We start from the raw sequence: 27,196 nt of genomic DNA, 5'->3' as shown, positions 1-27,196 counted from the left end.
GAATAATAAGCAAGGGGCAAATCAATCATTTATTGTGTACATGGAGTTCTCACATAGAATGACTTAACAAGGTTGTTAGTTGGCATGTGCTGGGCCCTAGGGATGCAGTGATGAAAAAGGCAGATACAGTCTCTGACCCCAGAGAGTTTATAGTCTAATGGCGAGATAGCCCTTGAACAAGGAATTACAGTTGTGATGAAGTGCTATCAAAGGGGAACATGAAGGGATGAATGGAGCCTCCATCAGGGGACCTAATCTAGTCAAGGATCCAGGAAGATGTATTTATTAGTTAGAGTGATGCTAGCTGCTATGACACGTAAACCCTGAATTCTCAGTGCTTTAACCAATAACAGTTTGTTTCTCACTCATATAAAAGTCTGAGTCAGGGATTCTTGGTCAGGCAGACTTTCATGAGTTGTTCAGGGACCCAGGCTCTTTGTCATCCCTGACTCCACCCTTGCCCGGGTCCTTGGAGTCCTTTACATTCAGCAGGTGAATGGGAAAGAGATCATGGGGAAGGCATACCCAGTGCTTAATAAACAACCTTGGCCCAGAAGCAACACATTCCATTGGCTATACCTAGTCTCATGATCCCACCTAGACTGTTTGCTGTCTGGAAACACATTGCCCAGACACAAATCCACACTGCAGATAGGGAATGCGGACTTTGGTGATCAGCTAGCCATCTCTGCCACAGCTCCCCTGAGGAAATGAGGTGTACAATAAATCATGAGATTCTAATGTGACTGTGTAGACAATAACTTCTTTGTGATCCCAGAGAAAAGAGGATTCTGCAATACTTTCTGCCATGGGAGGGAACTCTTCTCCCTTTTATTTTTTATTTTTTATTTTTTTGTGAATATAGTCACATTGAAAGTTAAATTTCATATAATAGTATTGAAAAGGTAGAGGAAGGAAACTGGTTTGCATATAGTGGGTAACTTACTTTGTTATTTTGGGAAGGTTGATAACCTCTCAAAGTCACGCTTTCCCCATCTGTAAAATGGGCTATATCCTTTGAGTTGAATCAGCTGTGGCAGTTTATGATTCTCCATTTGTGAAATCCTTACTTTGAGTTATCTTATTACCAGTGTGTAATACCAAATCTGTGGTGTTCATCTTGGTCACATATTAAGCACTTACTGGTTGCTACTATTTGCCTGAATTTTATATTTATTATCTCATTGGCTTTTCACAACATTCCTCCAAGGTTAATCTTGTCCCTTTCTTTCATAGATGAGGAAACTAAGGCTCAGAAAGATTGAGTAATTTGTGCCTGACCAGAGCTGGTCAGTAGCAAAGTTGCATTTGAGCCCAGGGCTGCCCAACTCTAAAATGAAGTGGTTTTCCCCTGTGTTTCACTGCCCTGTTCTTTCTTTTATTTCCTTTTTTCCCTTCTTATTCTGTTAGAAATAGAAATCACATACACTATGTTCAGACTCCTTAAAATTTCAGGGACTTTCAAATGAAAATTCCTTCTTGAATCTTCTTTGTCTCAGTGTTAAGACTCATTGTTTATGCTGCTTAGTGTTTTTCTATCAGTTTATGGCTGGATGTAATGGCTTAGCCAGAGGTACTGTGTTTCTAAAGCAAATACTGTTGAGATCTGTGGAAGAATACATTTGGAATGTCTTCTGTGAAAAGTGACCTTGCCAATGACAATTGGAAGCTCAGAAACATTTTAGGGATGTTTATCTTTTCCATCCTGTAAAATAGATAATAGTGACTGAATTTCAGCTTAATTTCTTGATCACCTCTCTATTTTAACTCTAAAATTTTTAGACAGATATTTCATGTCCTGGACCTCATGAAAATGGATATGGTCAATTTTACAATTAGGAGTCTGAGACCATATCTTCAACGCCAGTTGGTGGATTATGAGAGAACCAAGTTCCAAGAAATTTTAGAAGAAACTCCAAGTAAGTACAATATAAGTGTGTGTGTGTGTGTGTATAAAAATTGGGTGAAAATATGATATTTTAATTTTTGGCATCTTAAGTAGTATCACTAAAGATTTTTGCATTTTCATTAAATATTTTTTTTTAACTTCTGTAACTGACACCACAAACTTATGGCTGTTTACTCTGACCCAGGAACTGTGCTAAGCACTATTTACTCCTTCATGAAGTAAAAAATTTTTATTGAGCATCTGCTGTGTCCCAGACACTGCTTAGGTGCTGTGGATAGACCAGGGAACAAAATAGAATAAAGTTGTGACCCCCAAGGAACTGACATTCTAGTAGGCATGACAAACAAACATATATTGTCAGATGTGTTACTAAGTGCTACGAAGACAAACAGGACAAAGGGACAGAGAGTAGTAATGAAGCGGGAGTGAGGGTAGTGGGTGTTTTTTAGATGAGGTGGACTGGGAAGGCCTCTCTAAGGAGCAACATTTGAGCAGAGTTTGCAGGCCAATGAGGAAGGGGCATGTGAAGAGGCAAGAACATTCCAGCCAGAGGGAGCTACAAGTACAAAGGCCTTAAAGCAGAAGCTTGCTTGCGAAGTTGGACAACCCAAGGCAGACAGTGTGGTTGGAGTAGAGTAGGCAAGGAAAGTGTGGTAGGGGAGGCAGCCGAGAGGTAGACAAGAGGTAGATGAGAGGTAAGTGGCTCATATACAGCCTTGTTAGAAAATGAGAGGGATTCAGATTTCATTCCAAGTGTGATAGGAAGTCATTGGAGAGCTTTGAGCAGGGGAGCAACATCTGATTTTCTTTTTTAAAGTATGCTCTGGCTCCTGGGCAGAGAATAGATTGTACAGGAGCAAGGAGGGTAACAAGGGTACCGATTAGGTGGTACTGCAAATGGTGGCCTGGTCCAGGTGGTAGTGTCAAAGAATAAGAAGAGGTCAGATTTGGGGTGCATTTTGAAAGTGGAATAAAAGGATTTACTGAAATTTGGATGAGGAGAAAAAGAGGAGTTGAGGATGACTCAGAGTTTCTGCCCGAACAGCTAGGTGAATAGTGATGCACATTAGTAGTTGGGAGAGACTAGGGAAAGAAGGTTGGGAGATGGTACAGAATCAGAGATCAGTCTTAAATATGTGAATTTTGAGACCTTGATTGACATCAGCATGAAGAGGTCAAGTAGGCAGGTAGAGAGATACAAGAGACTAGAGTTCAGGGGAATGGTGGGAACTGGGGATGTACATCCGGAAATTATCGGTATGTTTGTTGGTAGAAAAAGCCATGGAGCTGGATAGTAGCTAACATGTATAGAATACTTATCACATCCTAAGCGCTTTACATATTTCAACTGATTTAATCTTTATAAAAACTTTAGGAAATTACTCTCCATTTTATGGATGAGGAAACTGAGGCACAGAGAGGTTAAATCACTTGGCTCCACAACACAACTCGTACAGCGTAGAGCTGGGACTCACAGTCCCTGCTCTTACCCATGGTATTATACTGGGTGAGACTATCTAGGGAGTGAGTGTATATGCCGGCAGGGCCTGACATGGTCTCTGCCCCAAAGCATGTGCATTCAACCACTATGCAATATTGCCTCTTTTCAAACAAGATGTCAGTTATCTTGGGGGAATTTTCAGAGAGAGCTCTAGCATCAGGTGGCAGATATGACTAGATGACTTCTAAGGATCCTTCTGAACAAAAATTCTTTGACTTCAGGGCTATATTGTTTTAGCTCCAAAGGCAGAGAGAGGGATTATGGGAAATAGAACCTTACCTAGAACCTGGATCTGAACTACAGTAGCTGTGTTCTTAGCAGCATTTTCCTGAGACTCTGGTTGGTTTCATCTGTGTACATGTATGTGTGTACTTGCACACGTGTAAATATCTCCATGTCTTCAATCAAGTTAGCTTGTAATCTTAAGCAAATTTCTTAATATAAGGTTAAATTATGGCTTTGTTCATCTCAAGTGATTTGTTTCTCTCCTTAAAACTCAGGCTTCGTGATTTGCACCTTTCACATGGATTTAGATATTTCCAGAGATTTAAGAATAGAATAAATCCAGCTGTGCATGTAGGTCATTATTGCCGAGCTCTAAATATGTTCCCAGAGAAATCAGGAGTCCAGGAAGCAGAGTGTATGTCAGCTGTTAATTATATCCTCAAGTTACTCTGCCAAAAGTCGGCCACTGTGCCCTCATATCAAAATAAGAGCCTCCGTATTGCACAGAGGGACAAAAGTGCTGGATTTTTGTGTGTACATGATTTTTATAAATAATTATTGGAAAATTAATACAGAGAAGTACTCTGGGTTTCTGAATTGACTCCTAAAAGGATTGTATTTTGTTGACAGAGAGATTTTATATAATTGCCCCATTTAAAATACACCCTAGAAAGCCTTAGGCAGTGATTGGGTGCATGTATTAAATGTCAACAAGTAACCACATTAGATCCAACAACTAAATTATCTGTGGAAAGATTGGCACATTACCCCTGGGGGCCAGGCCACAAGTCATTTTGCAGATACTCAGAAAGAAAAGGTTTTATTTATTTAGATAATGTCTTACATCTGGTAAAATGTTCTCAGGAACGTCATCTTTTGTGATTCAGAAATCCTGTGGGACATAAATATTTTTCAAAAATATATGAAACTGCATTATGATTGTCTTTGCGTGGCACCCAGGGCATTCGGGAAATACTGATGGAACATTTTAGAGATGAGCAGACTGGTGCTCAGCAACAACCTGCCCGAAGTCAGAGCTGCACAGCTGATTAGTAGCAGAGCTGGGACTGGAAGCCAGGTCTCCCACGACCAAGCCCAGGATTAAACCAAACTGCTGCTTTGGTTCCTTTCTTTGGATTTTAAAATTTTGTGTTATATTGCAAGTACCAGAAGCCATAGAAGGAGGAGGCCAGTTCATAGAAAAGCTAAAATACCTGAGTGTGAGCAAAGCCAGAAACCAGGAAGGCATCAAGAATCTGGGGAGGAAAAAACAAGGGAAAGTTCCTGCTTCCATTGTCAGGATGGTTAATGTGTACTTCAACATGGGCCATCCTTGAACACCGTAGCCACCATTCAGAGCCCCAGGAAAGAGTCTGGTGGGCATTATGACTCAGCTAAGCCAACCGCTGGAGGTTGCCTGGTCGTGATATTCATAAAAAGAAAGCATGGAGTGAGGGAAAATGACTTCTCAAAATCAGCACCAAAAAAAGGGAAGGTGAGGTGTTGCTAGGCATAAAAGAGCAGATGTCATGGATAAGGGAACTGCATTCTTCTAACTGAAAATTGGGGTATTTCGCTTGAATATTTTCCAGAATATTGAAAATAGGGGCCATCTAAAGCCTTGCACAACTTCAGGGGCTCCCATTCATGTATTCTGTACCACTCTTCTAGTTTATTAAATGGTGCCTATTCAGAATTATACAGACTAAGAGCTAGTCTGGCCATCCCCCAAATCCAGGATGGGGGTCACTCAGGTTTCATGCTTAGGTACCAGATTTCATGCTTAAGTACCATATTAGAAGTCAGCAGAGATGGGAATTGTATTCCTTGATGAATCCATACGGGATACCCTTGTTGCATTCATCTTGAAAAGCTCAAATACTAAACTCATGCCAAACTGGCATCTTATACAGGGCATTCCCCAGAACTCTTTGAACTTTTTGTAGCACTAAATAGCACAGTGGCTTTTACATAAATATTTATGTGTGTGTTCTGTGTTGATAAAGCTTTATGTGACTTCAGCTTGAGTTTACTAGGTTTTTGCCTTAGATTCAAGGACTTAGTTTCTTTTTTTTAATTTTATTGAAGTATGCTATACATACAGTAAAATGCGCCTACTCTAAGTGTATACTTCTGTGAATTTTGACTAAATACTATGCCCATGTAACCAGCAGTACAAATAAGATACAAAGCATTTCTATCACTTGGAAAAGAATCCTCATGCCCCTTGCTGTCAGTCTCCCCTGATCAAAGTAAACATGGATATAATTTTTATTGCTGTAGATTAGTTTTGTTTGAACTTCATATTAAATGAAATCATACTGTGTTCACTTTTCTGTTTAACTTCTTTCACTCAACATAAGGTTTTTGCTATTCATCCATGTTTTCATATGTATCAATAGTTTATATTAGTGAAAAGTATCCTATTGTATGATTACATACTTCATTTATCTATTTACTTGCTGATGGACATCTGTTTCTGGTTTGGGGTGACTATGAGTAAAGCTGCTGTAAACATTTGTGTACCAATCTTTGTGTGGGCATATGTTTTCATTTTCTTGGGTCAACACCTAGGAGTGGAATGGCTGGGTCATATGGTAAACATATGATTAATTTTAGAAGAAATGGCCAATTATTTTCCAATGTAGTTGTGCCGTTTTATACTCACTATCAATGTATGAGAGTTCCAATTGCTTTACATTTTCACCAACACGAGGTGTTATCAGTCTTTTAAATTTTACCCTATATTTACAGAGGATGTGAAAGTAGTATCTCATGTGATTTTAATATACATTTCCATGATAACTTATGATGTTTGGCATCTTTTCATGTGCTGAATGACCATTTATTTATCTTGTGTGAAGTGTCTATTCAAATCTTTTGCCCATTTTAAAATTGGGTTATCTTATTGATTTGAAATATGTATTCTGGAAGCAAGTCCTTGTCAGATTTTTGTGTGTGCAACTTTCTTCCCATCTGTGGCTTTCATTTTTCATTCTCTTAACACTATCCTGTGAAGAGATGTTTTTGATTTTGATGAAGTCCAGATTATCAAATATTTCTTTTATGGTTTGTGCATTTAGTGAATTGTTTACAAAATCTTTGCATATCCCAAGGTCATAAAGATTTTTGTGGATGTTTTCTTCTAGAAGTTTTATAGTTTTAGGCTTATGAACCATTTCAAGGGAATACATTTCAAGGTTCAAATTTTTTCCTACATATGTCCAATTTTGGCATTATTTGCTGAAAAAGGCTACCTTTTCTCCTTCTAATTGTTTTGGCATTTTTGTTGAAAATCAATTGGCCATACACTTGTGAGTCTGTTTCTGAACTCTGTATTCTTTTTTTTTTCATTGAGATAATTTATAACCATAAAATTAATTTTTAAAAGTGTATAATCTAGTGGTTTTTAGTATATTCACAAAGTTATGCAACCATCACCAATACTTTATTCCATAAGATTTTCATACCCCAAAAAGAAACCCGACACTTATTGGCAGTGTCTCCCCATTCCTCCCTTCCCTTAGCCCTTGACAGCCACACTTCTACTTTCTGTCTCTATGGATGTGACAGTTCTGGACATTTCATATAAATGAAATCATACAACTGGCTTTTTGTGTCTGGCTTCTTCCACTAAGTATTATGTTTTAAAGATTCACCGATTATCAGTATCAATATTTCATTCCTTTTTATAGGACTCTTTCTTCTTTTCCACTGATCTGTATGTCTACTCTTAGCCAATACCATACTATCCTGATTACTGAAGCTAAGTCTTGAAGTGAGATAGTGCTAGTCTTCCAACTGTATTCTTTTTCAAAAAAAGCTGTGTCTATTTTAGGTTTTTTGAATGTCCATATGCATTTTAATTAACTTACCAGTTTCTGCAAAAAAAAAAAAAAAGCTGTCTTGGATGGTCATTGGAGTTATGTTGAATTGGCAATTTAATAAAATTGAGTCACTCATCTGTGGACTCAATATCTCTCTTTAAATCTTCTTTAATTTATTTCAGCAGTTTTTTTTTTTTTTATTTTGGTGTACTGGTCTTGTAATTATTTAGTTAAATTTAATATCATTTTATGTTTTTCTGGTGTTATTATAAATGCTATTTTGTAAAATTTTTTTATTTTCTAGTTATAGAAATATAATTAATGTTTGAGCATTAATTTTGCATCCTGAGGCCTTGCTAAATTAACTTATTAATTCCAGTAGCTTTTTGGAGTATTCCTTAGGTTTTTCTATAGTATATACGATCATGTTACCTGTAAATAAAGACAGCTTTTACTGGGGAGAAGGTGTGGCTCAGTGGTAGAGCACATGCTTAGCATGCACAAAGTCCTGGGTTCAATCCCCAATACCTCTATTAAAACACACATGCACACACACACAAACCACAAACAAACAAAAAAACAGCTTTTTTACTTCTTTTATTTAAAAAAACAATCTGTGTGCCTTTTATTCTTTGTCTTGTTGTATTGCACTGACTAGGACCTCCAATCAAATGTTGTATAGAAGTCATGAGAGAGGGCATCCTTGCTTTTTAGGAGAAGAATGTTTATTGTTTGCCCATTAAGTATGATGTTAGCTGCAGCTTCTCATAGATATCCTTTTTTGGGGTTGATGAAGTTTTCTTCTTTTTCTAGTTTGCTGACAATTTTTATCTAAATAGGTCACATGTTAAATTCATCCGCATGCTTTAGTATCTACTAAAGTGGTTATATTTTTCTTCTCCTTTATTGTGTTAATGTAGGGAATTACAGTGATTCATTTTTTTCTATTGTTAAACTACCCTTGCAATCCTGAGATGTTTATTCCACCCCTTGGCCATCATATATTTATCTTATTGCCTTTATAATGCTTCCTTAAGGATTTTTGCATCTGTATGAAAGATATCCTGTAATTTTTTTTTCTTATAATGCCTTTGCCTGATTTTGGTATTGGGCCTCATAAGATGAATTGGAAGTGTTCCCTCCTCTGCTTTCTGAAAGAATTTGCAAAAAAACACTCTGTGTCTTTTAGTTTGATTAGCATGTGCTGTGTATATTAGTAAACGTTTTACTGGGTGACAGTTGCAACGGAGATATCTTCAGACATATAGGACCAAATCAGTTTGTCAGTCTAAAGGAGACTATTTCAATTTTTACACCTATAGTTACCTCCAGAAATGGTGAATTAACTTGGAAAGCTACCAGGTCTCTCATGCCATATACAGAGAGTGAGGCTTTTTGAGAACCTACTAAGTGAGAAGTAACACTGGAAAACATTTGATTAGTTTCCAAAGCAAATGGGTCTGCCAAAACTGAACCAGATTTTTCACACACCTTTTAAGCTGTGCTATGAGCTAAATTAAGAGAAAGTGAAATAAAAAATAAAGGTCATAGCATTGGACTCTCAGAGTCTTAGTTTTCATATCACTAATGAGATCAAAGACACATGAGATATTTAATGATAATTTTTAAGAAATAGAGACGTTGTTTTTCAGGTCAGCTGTTCAAGAGAAATGACAGCCAGATCAAACATTCAAAGGCAGGTGTGCTTCAAGAAAGGAGATACAGGGATTGGGTCCATGCAATCAAGAAAGGCTTCCCAGAGGAAGAGGCATTTGGGCTGGACCGCTAAAGCCTGCCTGGCAGGATTTGGATTTAGAGAACCAGAGATAGTTTTGGGGAGTTAGGCCAAGCCTCCCTGGCGGGAAATCAAGAGCATGTATTGGTAGGGAAGTTCTCTTGGGCCACCACTGCTTCTGGGAAATTCTTAGATAAATACATATGTAAAGCCATTGCATTTTCTTCTATTTCTCTCTCCCGGTACATAAGAAGCTCTCTGAGTGCAGGGACCATGTTTACTCATCTGTGAATCCCCTACACTTGGTACAGTAGCTGGTATGTAGTAGGTGCTCAGCTGTCATTGAAGAAATGAATAGAGAGGCTCTTTTCCCCATGAAACACAAGGGTACCAGTGCCTCGTGGGGTTGACCTTGCTTTTGGAGCCACATAGAGCAGTCAATGTACTAGCTTGTGGGAATGAAATCTCAGCAGATCCCTTAGAGAAAAGCCCATGCTTCCCTCTAAACTTGTGCTCTTTCTGCTTTACCAGTCCTACTCAATGCTGGCTACATATTAGGATCACCTGGGGTGTTTAAACACCGATTTCAGGCTGATTAAATCTAAGTCTCCAAGAGCTGGTGCCCAAGTTTGTTGTTGTTGTTGTTGTTGTTGTTGTTGTCGTTGTTGTTGTTTCTTTTTCTTTTTAAAGCTCCCCAGGTAATTCTACATTCAGCCGGGATTGAGAACCTCTATGCTGCACTGTTGCTTTTGTTTGAGATAACTAAATGGGCTTTTAAACGTGTCAACTGTAAATGATTAAACCTGCAGTATAAATGCTTATTACCGCCACATTGTAATTATAGCCATGATGGTTTCCACTCTCTCTTTCACTGTTGGATATCTTTTAAATAAAAGACTGCAAGTCTTTTACATCTTTAGAAACAGAGCTGGGAAAACCAAGAACAACATTTGCCAACTGAGGAGATACAAAGTTGTGAAATTCTGGGGGTGGTGTTGCTTTAGTGTGGCAAACAGAGCTGCTCACAAGTTCCCCTGTTTAAGTGCTAGGTCTGAGGAAGAATTTCAGGATGACTATTCTTTATTTTGTTCTCCAGTTCTTTTTTTTTTTTTTTTAACCTACACCTGTGTTCAGTCTGCATTTTTTTAAAGCAATTACCACCTTATAAATTCTACCAGATACATGATTTTATAAGAAATATGGTATAAAAAGAGATCTGTTTCTATGTGAAAACCTTAGAACTGGGTCTAAAGTAAAACAAGGTGTGAATACCAGTGTGCACGTGCATTTTGGGGAAGGCATAATTCTCATCACTCAGAGGGGTCCCCAAATCAAAACTGTTTAATAGTCAATGCCTTTAAAAACCTTCTCTGCATGAAACTCAAGGTGTGCGTGAGCTGGCCTGTCTACCCATCTGGTGCCATCTGCTACCTCTCTCTCCCTTAGTTCTTGATGGGCCAGCAGTACAGATTTCCTTGTAGCATCCAGAATGTGCCAATTCTCTCACTATTCCAGGGCTTTGTGTGGGCTATTCTCCTGGCCTGGAGTGACAGCCCTTTTCTCTGTCTGCCTTGTATCATCAAGTATCACTCATGGAGTTCTTCCTCTTAGACTCTACCCTGGAAGCCTCTGCTCGCTGCACTCCCACTTGTACCTTCTAGTATTCACTGTACTCATTCTGCTGTAATTGTTAGCTTACGTGTCTGCCTGCCCATCTGACTATACACTCTTTGAGGGGCGTGGCTGACTTGTCATTTATGCCCAGAACCTAAGATGTGTCCATCGTGTAGGATGCACACATAAGGGATCTTTCAGCTGTAGAACAAATATGTGGCCTTTTCACTTGTAGATGCTCTTGATCAAACTACAGAATGGATAAAAGAATCTGTAAATGAAGAATTACTTTCTCTTTCCGAGACCACTTTAACACCTGGGGCCGAAAATAGCTCCAAGCCATGCCTGAGCCCTACACTGGTGCTAAATAACAGTTATTTGAAATTGTTACAGTGGGATTATCAGAAAAAACAATTACCAGAGGTGAGTGATTGTGATTTTTTTTCTTCCCTCACGTTTTCCGATATTCTAATTCTTCAGAGTTCTAACTGTGAATCGGCTGGACTGTCTGTGTTGCATGTGGTTTAGTGATTTCACTAAAATCAGATAAAAATGGGCATTTGGGTGTAACACTGCTATTTTACATGTTCATGGTATTGCATTTCCCTTTGTTTTTACATTTTAAATAAATATTCTAGACACTCATGACAGATGGAACACGACTTCAGGAACTGACAGAAAAGCTGAATCAGTTGAAAATTATTGCCTGCCTGTCTGTAATTACCAACAACATGGTGGGAGCTATTACAGAAGGCCTACCTGAGCTTGCAGTCAGGCTAAAAAGGATTTCAGCTGTTCTACTTGAGGGCCTGAACAAAGAGTAAGTTCCCAGTGTTTTTATCTGCTCCGCCTCATATTAAGGCTCTGTATGTATTTAGGAGAACGTGAATAACCTTGGACATCTGGATGTGATATTCAGGACTGTGCTGAATAACCTTGGACATCTGGATGTGATATTCAGGACTGTGCTTTAGAGACGCTTAGCTTATACCTTCTTTTTCTAGAATTTCTTTTAATATCTCTGAAGGCTTAGATGTCCCAGCATAGTAAGGGGAAGGTCTTTTCCGTGACAAGTATCAGGGTCAGTATAGTATTGCCACTTAGGATGGGTGTGTGCAAAAGCTCTTCTTTGACGGTGCTGTGGAAAATAACAAACAAAACCCAGAAATCCACTAAGCTAAGTGTTTAGAAAGCCCTGACAGAGAGGCTTTCCAACTCAATTGTTCTGACCCCATCTTTTTTTTTTTTTTCAATGAAATATTTACCAGCTTCATTGATCCAGCCTCTGTGAAGACTTCAAAGTGGTGACATCTCTGTCCTTCAGAGATGTTATACAGTCAAGTGAAGGTTGTGTTTTTGCTAAGTTCATTTCCCAGTATCACACCTTTGTTGAATACTAGGATCCTGTTTCAGTTTTGCATTCAGCCCATCCTATTGGCAATGCTTCCAAGGCAGAAAATTCTTAATCTTACTCAATGACCAGGTGTTTTCATGGATCTCATACAGGCCAGCTCTTCCTGATGGTTCCCCTTGTAGGTGTTTTCAGAGACTCGTCCTGTTCATTCCTCTCTTTGAAGGGAGATACACCTATCCTCTCACCCTCCTGCCCATTACTCAAAGAGCACATAAATTGACGTGATAAAATCCTAGAATATTAACAGCCAAAAGAAGCCTGAGTGGTTGCAGCATCCAAAGTTCTCATTTTGAGCTGAAGCTCAGAGAGAGAACAGGCTCTGCCTTGGGCTGCACACCAAGAAGAGGGCAAACCGAGGCCTGAGCCCTGGCCTGACTGCATCAAGGCCCTGCCCTTTCTACTGACTCGGTGCTAGCCTGCCAGGCTCTTTTAGTTCACATTCCAAGACCCAAGACCTATAATGAAAAGAAGCCTCTCAGGTTTTGCAGTCATCTTATCTTAGCATTTTCCCACACTGAGTAACCATTACTTTCCAGAAATTTTTATTAAGCCTTTAGCGAACCCCCAATGCTGCTTAAGAATTAATATAAATCACATAGCAAAGTGGTTACTAAGAGGACAGGCTTTTGGGTCAGACAGACCAAATCCTGGCTATGATACTCACTTGTAATGCACCCTTGAACAAGATCCCAAATCACTCTGAGTCTCACTGCCAAAATTATAAAAGAGGAATAATAATTATACCTCCCCTGGAGCTGTGGGAACTTAAGAGGACTCATGTGAAGCATTAGTACAGGTGTCTGGCACATGATAAGTGCTTGATAAATGTTAGCTTTTAGTAACTACTTTGTTGTTAAATCGTCTTCTTTATAGTTGTTCTGCCTATCTGGTTGTTTTGTTGTTTTATTTAATTCCCCCTCCACCCCACTCCTCTTATCCTTTAATTCCCATTTTGCACAAAGTTATCTTAAAGACCCTTTCTGGATAGTGAGATGCAATTTTCAATCATTTCCACTAGTATGGACCCAACAGATGCTATTTCTAATTGCCTCTTTTTCCTTACCAATTAAATCATCCACTGCTAATTACTTTCTACATTTTCTAGACTCTGTATATTTAGGGTTGATCAGTTAACTTGAAAGTAACAATGGGAAGGAGCTTCTTATTTATGATTATGATAGGTCAAGAGTTTTAGGTAATTTGTCTTTATGGTATTGACCTCTGAATAGATCCATTTCTTGTTTTTGGTTGCTGTTAGAGATTTACTGCTCAGGCATGGGTAAAGGAATTGATTCTACCTCATTTTCCAAGAAAATTGAAAAAAAAAATCTATGAATGAATCTACTCAGACCAAAGGGTTTATCTTAAGAAGTAAATAGGTATTGTCTTTCCTCTTTTGATAGCTCTACCTAAAAATGGGGTTGCAGACTTTATTTTCAGGGACCACATTTTCCTATTTAAATGCTACCTACAGAATCGAGTGGTTTCAAGCATTTAAAATTCTGCTGCATATAAAGGTTTGTGGTTGGGAGGAATTGCTATTTTCTAAGGTCGTTCTGGTAGAGGTAATTCTTGTCTGTATAAAAGAAAATTAGTAGACATTTGAAACAAGTTGGTATATTTTTAAAAAGACAAAAAAACCTGCTGAGTAATAACTATCCCTGATGGGATTTTGTTTCATATTTTGTAGGACCTGTAACTTGAAGGAAGTCCTGAATTCTATCGGTGTTCAGACTTGTGTTGAGGTTAATAAGACCCTGATGGAGAAGGGTTTACCTGCTTTAAATGCTGAGGTTCAGGCTAATCTTATAGGTCAATTCTCAAACATCGAAGAGGAGGACAATCCTATCTGGTCCTTAATTGGTGGGTCCTCATGTTTTTATTGGCTTTTCTGCTTCCATTTCAATTTGCTTTACCTTGCTGGCTTTGACTTATGTCCCTCAAATTTTAGTCTCAGATTACCTGCTCTTTTGGTGAATAAAAGTATTTGAAAATATGAAGAAAGTAGGAATATTCAAAGGTTTGGGACTTACTGCTGCTTCTGTGTGTATATGTAGCAGAGTGGGGTGGGGGGATGTTTCAGAGCCCTCTGTCTTACTACCCAGCCAACAGGTTTTCATGAAGAAAATAATATAATGCGGCCAGTAATGTTAAATCACTAGATCAGCACAACAATCCAAAGCAGCTGGCAGTGTGTTCACAGCAAGTCCATATGAACTCTGCTGTGAGCTAACCTTTGTGGGCCCAGGCCCCTTTCTTGGCCGGACTTAAAGGGACGAAGAGTGGAAAGGCCATTTAACTGAGAGGCATAATAGGTGGGCTTTTCTTGCACTTGATTGCTAAGAAAGTATCTCAGGGTCAAATTGTGTTGGTGAGTTGGGAGAACGGAGAATGGATCAGTTAGGACTTTTTCTGTTACCCGTGACAGAGAACCTAAACTTCTAAAGTAACTTAAGCAAAAAGGGAGTGCATTTGCTCATGTCACAGAAGAGAGCAGGGTGGGGTTGGCTGCTGGTACAGCTTAGTCAGAGTTCAGACCGTGTCCCCAGTACAGTTTCCTCACTTTGGTCCCTCAGTACTGCCTTCCTCTGGGCTGGCTGTCTCCACAGATAGTCCCTTCCCAACATAGCGAGATGACTTCAGCTCCAGCCTACATCTTTCCATGTTTAAGTCAAGCCAAAAAAAAAAAAGAGGGGGGAGTCAGCTTCCGTCTCCTCATGGCTCTAACAGTGACCACAGAATTGAGTCTCTTTTGGCTCCAGTTGGTGGTCATGTCCCATTCTTGACTCTGTCATGGTGGCCAGAGCAGAAAGAACTCAAACCCAAGCCATGTGTTCAGTTCCCAGAGCCAAGGTGAATCAGCTTTACCTGTAACACCTGGTCTAAAATTAGGGACGAGATCGTTTCCCCCAAACAAAATCAGGATGCCGTGGCCATAAGAAGGGGGAGAGTGTGGTGTGGGACACAAAGTGTCCACTACAGAGGGTGAGGAATGGACCAGAAGGAGGAAGAGAGTGCGGAATTAGAATGTACTGACATACCAGGACTAACCTGCAAGTTTTCAAAGTACAGCACTGACTTCTCTAAGAATCCAAATACTTACTATTTAGTTGAGGCTCTTAAATAATTTCTTTCATTCTTATTCCTGAGGACATGGGATGCTGGCAATCTAGGCCACCCAGGCCACCTAATAGCTCAAGACTTCAGCCCCTCCCCAGAAAAGAGCTGTCTGGCGTGCAGCACATGGGCTGCTAAGAGGTGACAGGTGATAACAGTAACACACACACAGTGGAACCGCAGCTGTCTGTGGCTGAGCCCTTCCCTGCATGACCTTCCCTGCTGCCATGCACCTCTTCTCACAGCCAGTAGTCTCCAGCTGTACAACTAATACCTGGGAGATTGTGTTCCTCGGAGGAAGAGGGGCAGACTGTCTGCAGTCTCTGCCACATATCCGGAGACCCCCACTAGTGCACAGGCCTCAGGAGGACAGTGTGCATATTTGTTCACTGCTGGTTCCCCATACCATGCTGAGCCCAGAGATGACCTTTCATAAATATTTGTGGAATGGGTGAATGCATCAGAGACTTAGAGCAGTTAAGTAGATCTCACCCGAGGTCACATAACTAGCAGTTTGCAGAGTAGGGATTCTTCTCGAGCCTGTCTGACTGATATTCTTAACTGCTCTCATGGGCACTGCTGTCAGAGCTGGAGCCCTGCTGCTTGTTGGCAGGGTGGCCAGAGCATCTGGGTGTCCTCCGTGCCTTTGCTGTAGATCAGAGAAAGTGCTTGCAGTGTCAGAAGGGAGAGGGAAGGTGGGGGTCAGGAGATGCCCCACCCCAGGTGGCCTCTTAAAATCTGGTCAAGCAACTTTTTTCCACCCAGCTCTCCCCAGTCCAAGTTTCCTGTTCTTTTGCAAATTGAAACTATTTTTTAACCTCATTCAAAGTATTGTTGCCTAGCAACTTGAATGACTCGCTTGAGCATCTCTTGCTGGGCTCTGGAAGCCAAGGGCATGTCTTTGGCAGGGGCTGGGTTTGGCTGTTCCTAAATGGACAGACGCTTCTGTCACTTTAGTCTTGGCCTAAAAACTGACTCGTCCACAGAGGAGACAGAACCACTTGTCAGCATAATAACAGTTGTGAAAGAGTTTCATTCTTTAAACAGTCTTGCGGAAATGTTTTTGGGCAACATCTATGATGAAAATAGACCTGGGCCCCTGAGAGTCAAGAAATCAGCCTAAAGGGAAATTTAGTAGACAGTTTGCTTTTAATTCTTTGCCTGTGGAGGAGTTTGAATACATGAAGCATTTAGAGGGATCCCTGGGGGAGAAGGACTCCAGCTTAGCCCTGGCTTTTCTCCCCTGTTATTCGTGGTACCCATAGTCTGCCTTCTTTTGTTCTTAGTTGATGTGCTATTTATTTACAGTGGCATTACAACTCCCACTGTGTTCTTAGCCTTTTAAAAAGATAATTAGAAAGGGAGTTTTCTTTCAAACCAATTTTTTTTCAAATGTATACCAACACCAGGTAAAAATTGTTTATGGATTACCTGCTGTGTAAATTATTTGCAGGCTGATAGCCACCTACGTTTTTAAAAAGTAATTTTCGATTGAACAAGTGACACATCCATGAATAATTTCCTCTTGTTGACAAATTTTGGATAAAGCCCAAGTTATCTTTGACTATCTTCTCCAGCCCCCATTCCTCCCTGGCTCCCATTGTTTTCAGTTTGGGGTTTGTCTTTAGAGACCTTTTTCATTCCCTTCCCACTTCCATCAGCATTTACCATGTGCCAGCCACATGCCAGACCAAGTTAAAGATTAAAAAAAAATACCCCTCACCTCGGGGAGCCCCCTATCTAAGATGGGAAAGAGAGAAATTCTCAAGCAACAGTAATGTGGGGTGATAGTCTAACAGATGCTAGGGAGAGCCACAGAAAGGAGGTGACTTTAGCATCCACACTGAAGGAGATGAGGTGAGATGGAAGGGCATTCTAGTAAGTGAAAATAATTTGGGCTAAGATATGGACATGGGACACTGGGGCTCTGAGTTCTAGGTCAGGTCTGCCTGGAACGTGTGATTTTGGGGAGTATTTGGAGATAAGAGTTTGACAAATGTCATAGTTGTCCATATTTGATGGAGTGTGTTCTCCTTAGTAAACTTTCTTATTTGAGGGATTTCTGTTTCCAAAGCCAGAGAACATCCCTGAAGCAGCATGGGCTGAGCAGGTCTGGCTTGTCCAGTACTATTTGTCCAGTACCTGCAGCTTACCTTATTTATGCACTTGCATAATTTGCATGCTTTGGGGAAATAGTCTCAAATGCAGATACACTGAAACAATGAAGCAGGAAGAATAGAGAAGGTTGCATTCCCCCTTGGGGTGGCCCTTCCTCAGTGCCTCCAGATTGTTGGCCACATGGGGGGGGGGTGACCATATCATTTATTGTCCAACCCAGGACACTTTTGAGAGTACTCTTTTTAATTAGGCTAGGACAACAGGTATGAACTTTGACTGTCCTGGGAAAACCCAGATGTGTGCTCACCCTTGCCATGGGGCAATTTGGGCCCCCAAGTTTCTATTTTTTCAAAACACTGTATGGGCCAAAGTGGCGGTGCCAGCTTACAAACTCAGCTTTAGTGTACATAACTAAAATTATGGACATTGAGTTTTTGTAAGAGTCCCCAGCCCTCCGAAAGTGCTATACACGTTGTATTAGTTAGCTCTTGCTGCATAACAAATCACCCTAAAACTCCATCTATCATTACTTACACATCCATGGGGCAACTGGGTAGCTCTTTTGGTCTTACTGAACTTACACATGCATTTGTGGTCAGCTGTGACGTGAGTAGGGAGTTCTGCTGATCTTGCCTGGACTCTCTCAAGTGTGTGGGAGTTGACTGGCTACAGGTTGGTCTAGAATGGCCTCAGATAGAACAGCTGGGTTTCCCTCGATGTGGTCTTTCATCAGGCTTAGGCTAGTTCACACGGTGGTGGTAGGCAGAGCAAGCAGATTCAAACTGTGCCTCACGAGCATGGAACTAGCACACCAGCACCTCTGCTGCATTCTGCATTGGCCAAAGCAAGTTGTAAGGCCATCCCCAATTCAAGGCAGGGGGAAACAGACACCAGTCTTTGATGGGAAGTGCTGCAAGGCTACCATGTAAAGGGAGTGGGTATAGGGATGGGTAAAGAATTTAGAATGCTATTGCAATCCATCTTCCACAATTACTGTTCTCATTTTTTAAAATTATATGCTTTAATAATGGGATGGATAAAGATTTCTTCTTTTCCCCCAGAAAAACGAATCCAGCTGTACATGAAAAGCCTACTTTGTCTGCCAAGCCCTCAAAAATGCATGCCTCCTGTGCCAGGAGGCCTTACTGTCATTCAGCAGGAGCTGGAAGTGCTAGGCTGTCAATATGCAAACATTGTGAATCTCAACAAACAAGTGTATGGACCATTTTATGCGAATATACTTCGAAAGCTGCTCTTTGGAGTGGAAGCCCTCAGGAAGGCGGAAGCTTCATCTTCTACAAACTAAAGAGGAACTGACATTGGATAAGAGATTGAAAAACCCAGCACTTAGGTACCAAGTCTGTTTCCATCGATGGCATTACACATGCGGCACATTCTCAGTCCCGTCCAGGGTGCAGTGTTAACCTGAACCTGTGTAATCCAGTAACATTAGCATTGCAGGAGACATGCACATCATATAGACTGTGTGCACCCTTTTCAAATTCAAAAGAGATGTTTTTAATGAACAGAATGCAATTTGTAATTATATTGCCTGTATGATACTTGTAAATGTTTTCTTAAACGTTTATATCTGGCTTATTCATTCAACTCTTAAGGAGTTTTATTTCCTCACTTGTCACTATCAAATCTAATGGTTTTTAAATTTTGGTACAGCTTCTTAAGGGTTGAAATTTGTGAAAATAACCAAGGGGACTGATGTTCTGAATAAATGATGTTAAGTAAAGATAATTGTATTTGAAATGTACAATTAAATTTTATTAATGTGTAATAGCAACTTACACGGTAGGTCCTCAAATTCTGCAGATGTGCCAAGTCACATTTTGTAATATCAATTGTCAGTATTTTTTAGAATTTAAATGTATTAAATACAGTTTAAAGCTACGTATGAATTTTAGATAAAACCTCCCTTGTTCATTTAGTGAAAACAGAAACAAATCCCTTCTAAAATTTTATTCTAGAGGGTGGATTCTTCTTGCAAATTATCCTGCTCTCTGAGAGAAGCCATTTTTGCACACATCTCTTCATGAATGTCCTTGCATTTCTCAGGCCATTGGTAAGGTTTATATAAGATTTTAATATTTTTACATAAGGCAGGAGTGGTTTGAATTGGTTTACTTTTAAGAAGAAGAAGAGAAGTTGATAAAACGAGATCTCCATTCTCAGTGAAATTCAGATCTGGAAAAGAAACAGTTTAATTTTGGATTTTTAAATCATATAACGTACTAGCAAATGCCTTCTCTGCTGTTTAAATTCTTACCCCACTATGACAAGGATACTTTTCTAAGTATCATCATCATTTGTCATTTTCTTATGCATTAAATCAGACTTTGCCAAGCTGGCACTAGTTGTCAGGATTCTAGAGAGAGCTGCTTGTCCTGGAATTACATACTGCCTCTGAAGTGTTAAGGGAAACACTACCATTTGGGCAGATTCAGTCTGGAGAGACTTTACTTGCATAAAACACATTTTAATTGTGTAGTTTTCTGAGGAGTGTTGAACCTTAGTAATTTGATGGGAAAGTAAGAAATAGTACTCTTTTCTTCCTCACTGTGACCTCCACCATTAATTATTCGATAAAGTTCTAGGAAATGATTATGTGAATAAATTATCTACAATTTTTACATTTTGGAGGCATCTGTCAAAATTGGAGGAAAATTTGAAAGTCGATGTTTTTTTCTCACAATGACCAATGCATAAATTAGCCATTCTATCCATTTAAGTGGTTGTACATTAAGTGGAATTTTACTGAAGAGCACGTCATTGGTCTTACCCGTGTTTTCTTTCTTCCTATATTTCCATTCTGCTCCTGTTTTCCTATCTTAGAAACCATATGGTGCTGTAGATTTTTTGTTTTCATTGTCTTTTAAGTTGAAGTCGTTTTCGGCTGTGTTCACTTTGGGGCCTGGACAGCAGGGAGGGTCTGACACAGAAAGGTAATGTGTAGCGTGACTTTCTGTTGCTTTCTGAGGTGAACTGTGTACTTAACAGGGAGACCAGGTGGTGCACTTATTTATTTTCAGATTGGAATCCACCTGGTATTCTTATATACTTGATTTTACTGCAGTTGCCAGCAGGAAAACAATGTGCAAACGTTTTTTAAAAAAATGAATTTAAAATTAAGGGCATTCTTTTTTTTAAGTGTCAAAGTAAATCTCAATGTCTCAAGTCTGGATTTAGGTAACTACATTCATTAACATTTTAAAATCATATCCTTTAGCATGTTTATTTGGTTTTTACTTAAATGTTTACTTCTGCTTTTGAGAATTTTCTTAACATGGTCTTATTTTGTAAGGTCAATTTTATTAAACACCATACACATATTTTCATTCTTTCCTGCTAAGACATGTATTGTGTACACTAGTTAAATTTTAAAACATTAAAAATTATTTCGAGATAGCTGGTGTCTCTGTTTTCTAAACCACCTTTGGGTAGCTCAGGGCTAGAGTATTGCACAGTCTTTACTGCAGTTGTTCTAGGACTCTTCCGCTGATTGTCAGAGCCTCACAGACATCAGGTCACGTTCATTCATTAAGTCAACAAATACCCATTCAGTGTCTACTATGTGCTACAAAGTATCCTAGGTGTTGTGATACATAGATGACTAGCAGACACTGTCCTGAAGAAGTTTATAACCTAATAGGAAGGATGAACTTGTGAACAGTTATAATAAAGTATAATTTGAGCTATAAAACAAATTAATACACACAGTGTGAAGAAAAATTGCTTGACTGTTTCGTGGAGATAGATCATCCTTGAGCTAAAATGAAAGATAGGCAGGAACTTACCAAGAGGCCAAGAAAGGGAAAGGCACAGGTCAAGTGCACAGTGAGTGCAGTGGTGTGGAGAAATGGTGGGCCCAGGGACCAGCCGACAGAAGAGTGAAAGTGGTAAGAGGGGTACAGAAAGGTAAAAGGCTTCAGGAAGGTCTTGCTCAAATATGTGGGGTTTGTCCTGAAAGAAATAAAGAGTCATCAAATCTTTTGAAATAGGAGAAGGTCACAAACAATTTGTGTTTTGGAAAGATTGTCCTGGCAAAGGCCACTTGCTTTTGCTAGAACATTCTGTGTTGTGTGCATGTGCATACAGGCACTCACACAGGAACACAAGGCACAAGCAGTAGAAATGGACTCTGGCTAACAGAAGCAGGGAGACCGTTTATTGGGGAGGTATTAAGTGTCTTACAGAATCTATTTAATCTGGGGAGTTAGTCTTGGAAAATGGATAGAAATCAAGGCAATGCAAGCGGCAAGACTCCAGCCAAGCTGGATTCAGTGCGGTGGCTTCAGAGGTTGATTTCTCAACTGTCCTTGCTGCTTTGCCTCATTTGCTCAATACTTAAAGTCCTGGATATCAACATTCATTCAGAAGAATCTCTGTCAAGGGCTCCACGCTCTCACTTGCAGGAGACGGAATGAGAGAGTAGCTGACTCTTAGACTCCCATGGATCCACCAAGGTCACCCAACCAGAGATTTCTCCCAAATAGGAAGGGCATGCTGAGGAGCAGAAAGAGCAAAACAAATCTACTATCATGTACATTGATGAGGTCTTTAAAATCTGAATGGGAGAAATGTGTGAGACCATTCAGTCCAGCATCACTTCTGAGAATGACACCAACAGGCGATTCCAGGAAGGGCATAGTCAATGAAGTCAATGTTTATTTGTGTGTGTAGATGAACAGATAGCTCCCAGGTCACCGTGGCCTCAGTATATGGCCTTACTTCTCAACTGTAGTTCAAAGTGTAGGGTAGGTTGGTGTGTGTGGCAGGAGGCTCTACTCCATTCAGCCACTCAGGGACTCAAATCCCATCTATCTTGTAACTCAGCAGTTCCCTAGATCTTCAGTCTCATTAATCTCTCAGAAGATAGAGAAAGAAAAGGATTGTCTACTTCCAGTCACAGTGCATTGGCCAGACCTCAATCATATGGCCCCCTCTCACTGCAAGGGAGTCAGAAAAATGTGCCAAGGAGAAAAAGGCTGGCACAGGTACTGGGTATTGGTGTTGGTAAGCATCAGCATTCTCTACCTCAAATCCCTCCGGCTTCCTTGAATAAGTCCTATGAATCCTCTTTTCCTGAAAATAAGTTTAAAATCATGTGTCTGCTCTGATCTTTTAGTGGTAGCTCCCCAGAGCACTGTGTTGAGAGGATTTTGAAGCCAAATCCAGGATAAGCAGTGAAGAATTCTGTGGCTGATTGGCAAAGTATGCCCTGGGTATGGGGCGTTCCACCTTTTTGTGCAACGTATATTTTTTTTTCACTTGAATCCTTCTTGAAACTAAAATTCAGCCTATTCTACCTCTGGATATGTTAAATACCAACATTTTCCATTCATTATTCAGTACAAGTAGCATGGGACTGAGAGTCGTAAGACCTGAGTTTGAATTCACTTCTACTTAATAGCTATATGACCTCAAGCCAGTCTTTTCATCTCCCTGAATATCCATTTCCTCCCCTACCTGCCTGCCTCACAGAGCTATTGTGAGAATCAAATGAGATAATGTATTTGAAATTGTCTGCAAACTCTAAAGCATAATGTGGCCAGAATACATTACAATAACTAATTTATTAGTCCTAAACCTCTTTCAAGCTTCAAGAGGTTTTAGTATGGTGAGATATGATGATTGAGTACTTAAGTACATAAGACCAAAAATTGTCAAATGTCATCAGAACCATGGTTCATTAAGCCCCGTATTGTCATTGGCAGAGAAACTCAAGGGTACGTAGAAGGCTGCAGTTATTGTCCTTAATGTTGACTTCAAAGGATAGTGACACAACCCAACCTGTTCTAATTTCGTTTAGTAATCAGGTATGACTTTATCCTCCATGATTTAATCTAACCTTTTAGAAAGTACGTTTGTTTGTTTTACCAACTTGCGCCCTCTTGTTCTCTATTTTTGAAGTGAAGCTTTATCTTTTTATGTCGAAGCTCAGTGTGCTAGCCTCTTTCAATTTTCAAGAGAAAGGGATCTAGGTATTTACTGTAAGGCTTTAAGAAGAAAGGAAACCCAGGAATCTGTCCCAGCAGCTGCACTTGCAGGAGTGGGAGAGAACCTGAATATAATTTTTTTCCTTTCAGAATATAGTAAAATAATAATAGCCACTGAGCATTTACCATATGACAAGGGCTACCCTAAGCACTTTATATAAGTGATCTCATATAACGGCACAACACGCTGCAAGGCAGGCTCCGTCATTATTTCCATATGTGCAAAATGAGACTCAGAGAGGTTAATGAAGTTGTCCAAGGTCACAGAGCTGGTAAGTGAATTTGAACCCAAAGAGTCAACCCTGGAACATGTGCTGTTAACTACTTGCTATATTGGTTTCCTTAGGCCATCCAATCAGTAATATTTTTTGCTGTCCCAATGCTACCAAATGCTGACTTGGGATTTACTTGTCTGTTTTTGTTTCCCTCCCTTTTGGTGTGTCTTAATTGAAAACTTCCCCGGAAAGAGAATATGATTGGGTCTACTTGCCACGAGTCAGTATGGACAACCCCTCCCCGACTCTTCTGCCTTGGGCAGGGGTCTCATGACAAGCCACTTGGGCTCCTTTACGTGGTTGTCTTTAGCAGGTTGCTGGCCCTATCTGTTTGACAGGTTGATAAGGTACCATGACACAAAGCAAGGCTTTTCAGAGAAAGGCCTGTGGGCCTGGCAGGCAGCTGGAGGTTTTTGGACCATCCAGTCTTGTTCAAAGTGCAGAATGTTCTCTGATTACAGTAGAGGCTTCTGTCCCTGCTTCTCCTCACCTCTCTGTATGTGAAGTGACAGACTTCAAGGACTGCCCTTTGCCCTTGCCTTTTCAGACTGAAGAGCCCTTATTCTTTCTCCAACATTGTTCTGCTCTCTAGTTCTGCTATGAATTTATTCAGGTGTAGAAATCAGGGCCACATATTTTTTCACAGTCTGAATGCACCAAGGTTTTGAAGAAGAGAGGATCATCTTTTTTCCCCTTTGTTTCTAGTATCTTCAAGTTGAAGCCTCTCAGAATACAGTCTAATCTCTTTAACATGATATAAAGGACCATAATAGTCTGGCCTCAGTGGCTCTTTCTAGTGTCATCTATAGACACTTTCCTCAGCAAGTCCTGTCAGAGAACCACACTTGACTCTAAAGCCTCCAGGCCCCTGCTCAGGCTGTTTTTCTCTGCTTGATGTCTCCTGCCCCCCATCCCTTCAGTGTTGTGTTATGATAAAGTAGTTAAAAGCGTGGGCTCTGGGGTCAGATAAGTATGGATTCAAATTCCAACTCCACTTGGCAAATCTCTTAAACCCTACGAACCTTAGTCTTCTCACCCGTCAAGTGGGGATTACCATCCTTATCCCCCTTGGTCAGTAAATCAGAGAGTGCACATCAAATAGTTATTCCAATGCCTGGCAAAGAGTAAACAGTCAACAGAAGTGCTTCCTAACGTTCCAGGGCCCAGCCTGGACACTCCTGCTTTTCTTTTTCCTGTGTTCTCCTCTAACCAATGCCCACTGATCTCCTCCCTGGACCCATGGCTTCGGCCACTTGCTCATCTGGCTACCACAAGACTTTATACCTAGTGATGAGGTAGTATTCCAAGACATTAACCATCTTTCCTTCTGCAATTTCCTTTCCCTAACTGCCCTGCCCTTTATTCAAACCGCCAAGTCTTTTCGTACTAATATCTCAGGAAAAGAACGTGATAGCAGAATCAGAAGACTGTTCTTGGCTTTTTGGTTTCAAAGATCCAGCCCCTTAGGGGTTCAGAAAGGCATCATGGATTTGACCTGGGGTGCAAATGCCGATACGTTGGGGGGCTAGGTAGCTGTAATGAGAAAAGGATTGTGGCAGCTGTGGTATAAGGGTGGACACTACTCAGTGTCAGCCAGTTGTTCCCATGGAGGACTCTGGGACTGTTGCTACCAGATCCTGCTCTTTTCAAGAGAAACCAAAAGAAAACAAAAATCAGAATTTGAAAAATCATGAAATGTAATATTGAATTTATTATCACTCTTTGCATGTTTTTCTTTTAAGTCATTTATTTAACCTAACTTTATTCAGGAACAAACGATGAGTTAGAACCTGAGAATACAAAAACAAGCAAGATGTTCCTGTTCCAGGACCTCCCATCTGAAGGAGAGTTAGACACATATGGCATTGAGTGATAAATCTTATGTTAGAGAGTGATTCCCAAAGTGTGATCACTGGGCCAGCAGTATCAGCATCATCAACTGGGAACTTATTAGAAATGCAAATTTGCAGGCCCCAGACCAAACCAACGGAATCAGGAAGTTGAGGTTGTTTTAGCAAGCTCTCCAGGTGATTGAGAGGCATGCCATAGTTGGAGCACTACTCTGAGAGTGGAAAGCAAAGATGACTTTGGAGCAGAAAGTCCATACATCTAGGCAAAATTTGAGATCTCCTACATCGAAATCAATCCGCCATCCCTTCCAGGCTAGATTCTAAATATGTTGCTCTCTGGTAGTTCACAAGAATAATTCAAAAGTGTACCTGTGTCTTACATGCACCCCAATGTTCACAGCAGCACTATATACAATAGCCAAGACATAGAAGCAACCTAAATATCCATCGACAGATGATTGGATAAATAAGTTGTGGTATATTTTTACAATGGAATACTACTCAGTTGTAAAAAAAAAAAAAAAAGAATAAAAGAATGCCATTTGCAGCAACATGGATGGACCTGGAGATCGTCATTCTAAGTGACGTAAGCCAGAAAGAGAAATACCATATGATATCACTCATATGTGGAAGCTAAAAAAAAGAAAAAAGAGGACACTAATGAACTCATCTACAAAACAGAAACAGACTGGCAGACATAGTAAACAATCTTGATGGTTACCTGGGGAGAGGGGGTGGGAAGGGATAAATTTGGGAGTTTGAGATTTGTAAATGTTAACCACTATATATAAAAATAGATTAAAAAAACTAAATTTCTTCTGTATAGCACAGGGAACTATATTCAATATCTTGTACTAACCTTCAATGAAAAAGAATATGAATATAAATATATGTATATATATATGCATGACTGGGACATAATGCTGTACGCCAGAAACTGACACATTGTAAAACTGACTATACTTAAATAAAAAAAAAAGTGTATCTGTGTATTTAAGTAAACTGTAAGCTCCTCAAGAGCAGGGTCTGATTCTTCTTTTTTTATTTCCTTTCTCCTCCTTCTTTCATATATCAGCACAATACTTAGGAGGTACTGGCACTGAAATTTACTTGAAGTAATTAATTCAGAAATTACACTAGCTAACCTGGTGCAAGGGTTATATATTCACAATGATAAAATGGCAAATGTATAAATTTTCATAATTTATTGTGGCAAAATATACATAAAAGTTACAATTTCAGCTATTTTCAATGGCCTTAAGTACACTCACATTGTTGTGCAACCATCACCACCATCCATCTCCAGAACTTTTACATCTTCCCAAACTGAAGTTTTGTATCTCTTAAACAGTTGTTGGTTATCTTTAGCCGTGTTTTTTCCCAATGGGACTTTTTCCTATTGATTTATGTAGGGATTAGGGATACCAATCCTTTGTCTTCTACCAACTTGTGTTTCTTAAAAACTATTCATGCTGATTTTCAAAAATCTGTTCATAAAATTTAAAAATTTTCACGGAATCACAGAACTATGGTTAGAATTATACCATCAAATCTAATATTTTCCGTTATGATTTGACTGTGCTGCCAACCTTGAAGGCGGTCG

General features: G+C 39.9%; 1 protein-coding gene across 8 annotated transcripts in view; it reads left to right on the top strand.

Annotated features, from left to right (window-relative positions):
- Nucleotides 1-26,577, top strand: part of TCP11L2 (t-complex 11 like 2) — a 46,857-nt gene extending 20,280 nt beyond the window's left edge. For all 8 annotated transcript variants that reach the window (XM_045506974.2, XM_045506975.2, XM_074375139.1 and 5 more), the window contains 5 exons: nucleotides 1,783-1,919; nucleotides 11,047-11,234; nucleotides 11,450-11,631; nucleotides 13,916-14,088; nucleotides 18,522-26,577. In XM_045506974.2, the coding sequence (XP_045362930.2) occupies nucleotides 1,783-1,919; nucleotides 11,047-11,234; nucleotides 11,450-11,631; nucleotides 13,916-14,088; nucleotides 18,522-18,766 (925 nt within the window). In that variant the 3' untranslated portion in view covers nucleotides 18,767-26,577. The remainder of the gene's footprint in view (nucleotides 1-1,782; nucleotides 1,920-11,046; nucleotides 11,235-11,449; nucleotides 11,632-13,915; nucleotides 14,089-18,521) is intronic.
- The last annotated feature ends 619 nt before the right edge of the window (nucleotides 26,578-27,196 follow it).

This window comes from Camelus bactrianus, chromosome 12 (genome assembly GCF_048773025.1).
Source record: "Camelus bactrianus isolate YW-2024 breed Bactrian camel chromosome 12, ASM4877302v1, whole genome shotgun sequence".
NCBI classification, from domain to species: Eukaryota; Metazoa; Chordata; class Mammalia; order Artiodactyla; family Camelidae; genus Camelus; species Camelus bactrianus.
The sequence above is the reverse complement of the archived record's forward strand: the minus strand, read 5'-3'. Positions and strand labels throughout refer to the sequence as shown.